Source organism: Arachis ipaensis, chromosome B05 (assembly GCF_000816755.2).
Source record: "Arachis ipaensis cultivar K30076 chromosome B05, Araip1.1, whole genome shotgun sequence".
In the NCBI taxonomy this organism is placed as follows: Eukaryota; Viridiplantae; Streptophyta; class Magnoliopsida; order Fabales; family Fabaceae; genus Arachis; species Arachis ipaensis.
Genome location: NC_029789.2, coordinates 321,846 through 322,719, shown reverse-complemented (window position 1 = coordinate 322,719; position 874 = coordinate 321,846). Strand labels below are relative to the sequence as shown.

The window sequence follows — 874 nt, the reverse complement described above, 5'->3', positions numbered from 1 at the left end:
TTTTTTTTTGTATTAGTAAATTGAGAGAGAGGAGAGAGAAACCTTGAGCTGGAGTAGTCAAAGAGCTTGCCGGTGGAAGAGAAGATGATGAGAGCAACATCGGCGTCGCAGAGAACGGAGAGCTCCTCCGCTTTCTTGAAGAGACCTCTCCGTCGCTTGGAGAAAGTGACCTGCCTGGCCGTGGCGTTGTCGATCTTCTTTATCTGAATCTTCTCCCTCGCCATCGATCTTGTTTAGAGAAATAAAAGAAAGTAATAAACTTTTCACAAAAAAAGAAGCGAAGCAGAGAAAGCAACCTAAAAATGGACAAGGCAAAATGAAAGCAAAGGAGTGAAGAATTGTTGACTATTTATGGGAGGTGTGTTTTATGTTAAAAAGGGTAAAAAAGTGTGGGTTATTAGTGTGAGTGGGACACTAAATTACATAGAAATTTTTTATAAAAAGAAAAATGAAAAAATCTCAGATCTAGCTAAGTAAGGAAAAATAAAAATTGGTGTGAGGAATGTACTTGTGATATTTGTTTCCTTATTGGGATGGAATGAAAGGCCTTTGATGTTGGTATTGGCTTCTCAGATGTTCTCTACTCTTTCAGATGAAAGCCACCTATCAACTTAAAGTCTTTAAACAAACAAGGTAGGGCTCTCTATTTGTCTTTGGACTTTGGATCTCTCATGTGTTGGACCGACAAAAATAAAAATGTTATTTCAACCATTAATTGCTAATTGGTTGTTACGTAAAATTAAATTAGGATATATTTATTTTATTATACATATTTTTTAAACAATTCTTAATTTTAAAAGTAACCCTAATATCATAAACGGAAGCACTTTTTATTTTTTTAATAAATGCAAAGAGTGAATCGAAATAGTGTTGA

The 874-nt window shown here is 34.7% G+C and overlaps 1 protein-coding gene across 2 annotated transcripts in view; it reads right to left on the bottom strand.

Annotated features, from left to right (window-relative positions):
- The window catches only part of LOC107642272 (MADS-box protein JOINTLESS), a 7,080-nt gene extending 6,462 nt beyond the window's left edge, over positions 1-618 (bottom strand). The window contains exons 1-2 of one of the 2 annotated variants that reach the window (XM_016345570.2): positions 509-618; positions 43-228 (exon numbers count right to left, since the gene is read on the bottom strand). In XM_016345570.2, coding sequence (XP_016201056.1) covers positions 43-224 — 182 coding nt within the window. In that variant the 5' untranslated portion in view covers positions 225-228; positions 509-618. The other variant, XM_016345569.2, reaches the window with a different exon arrangement.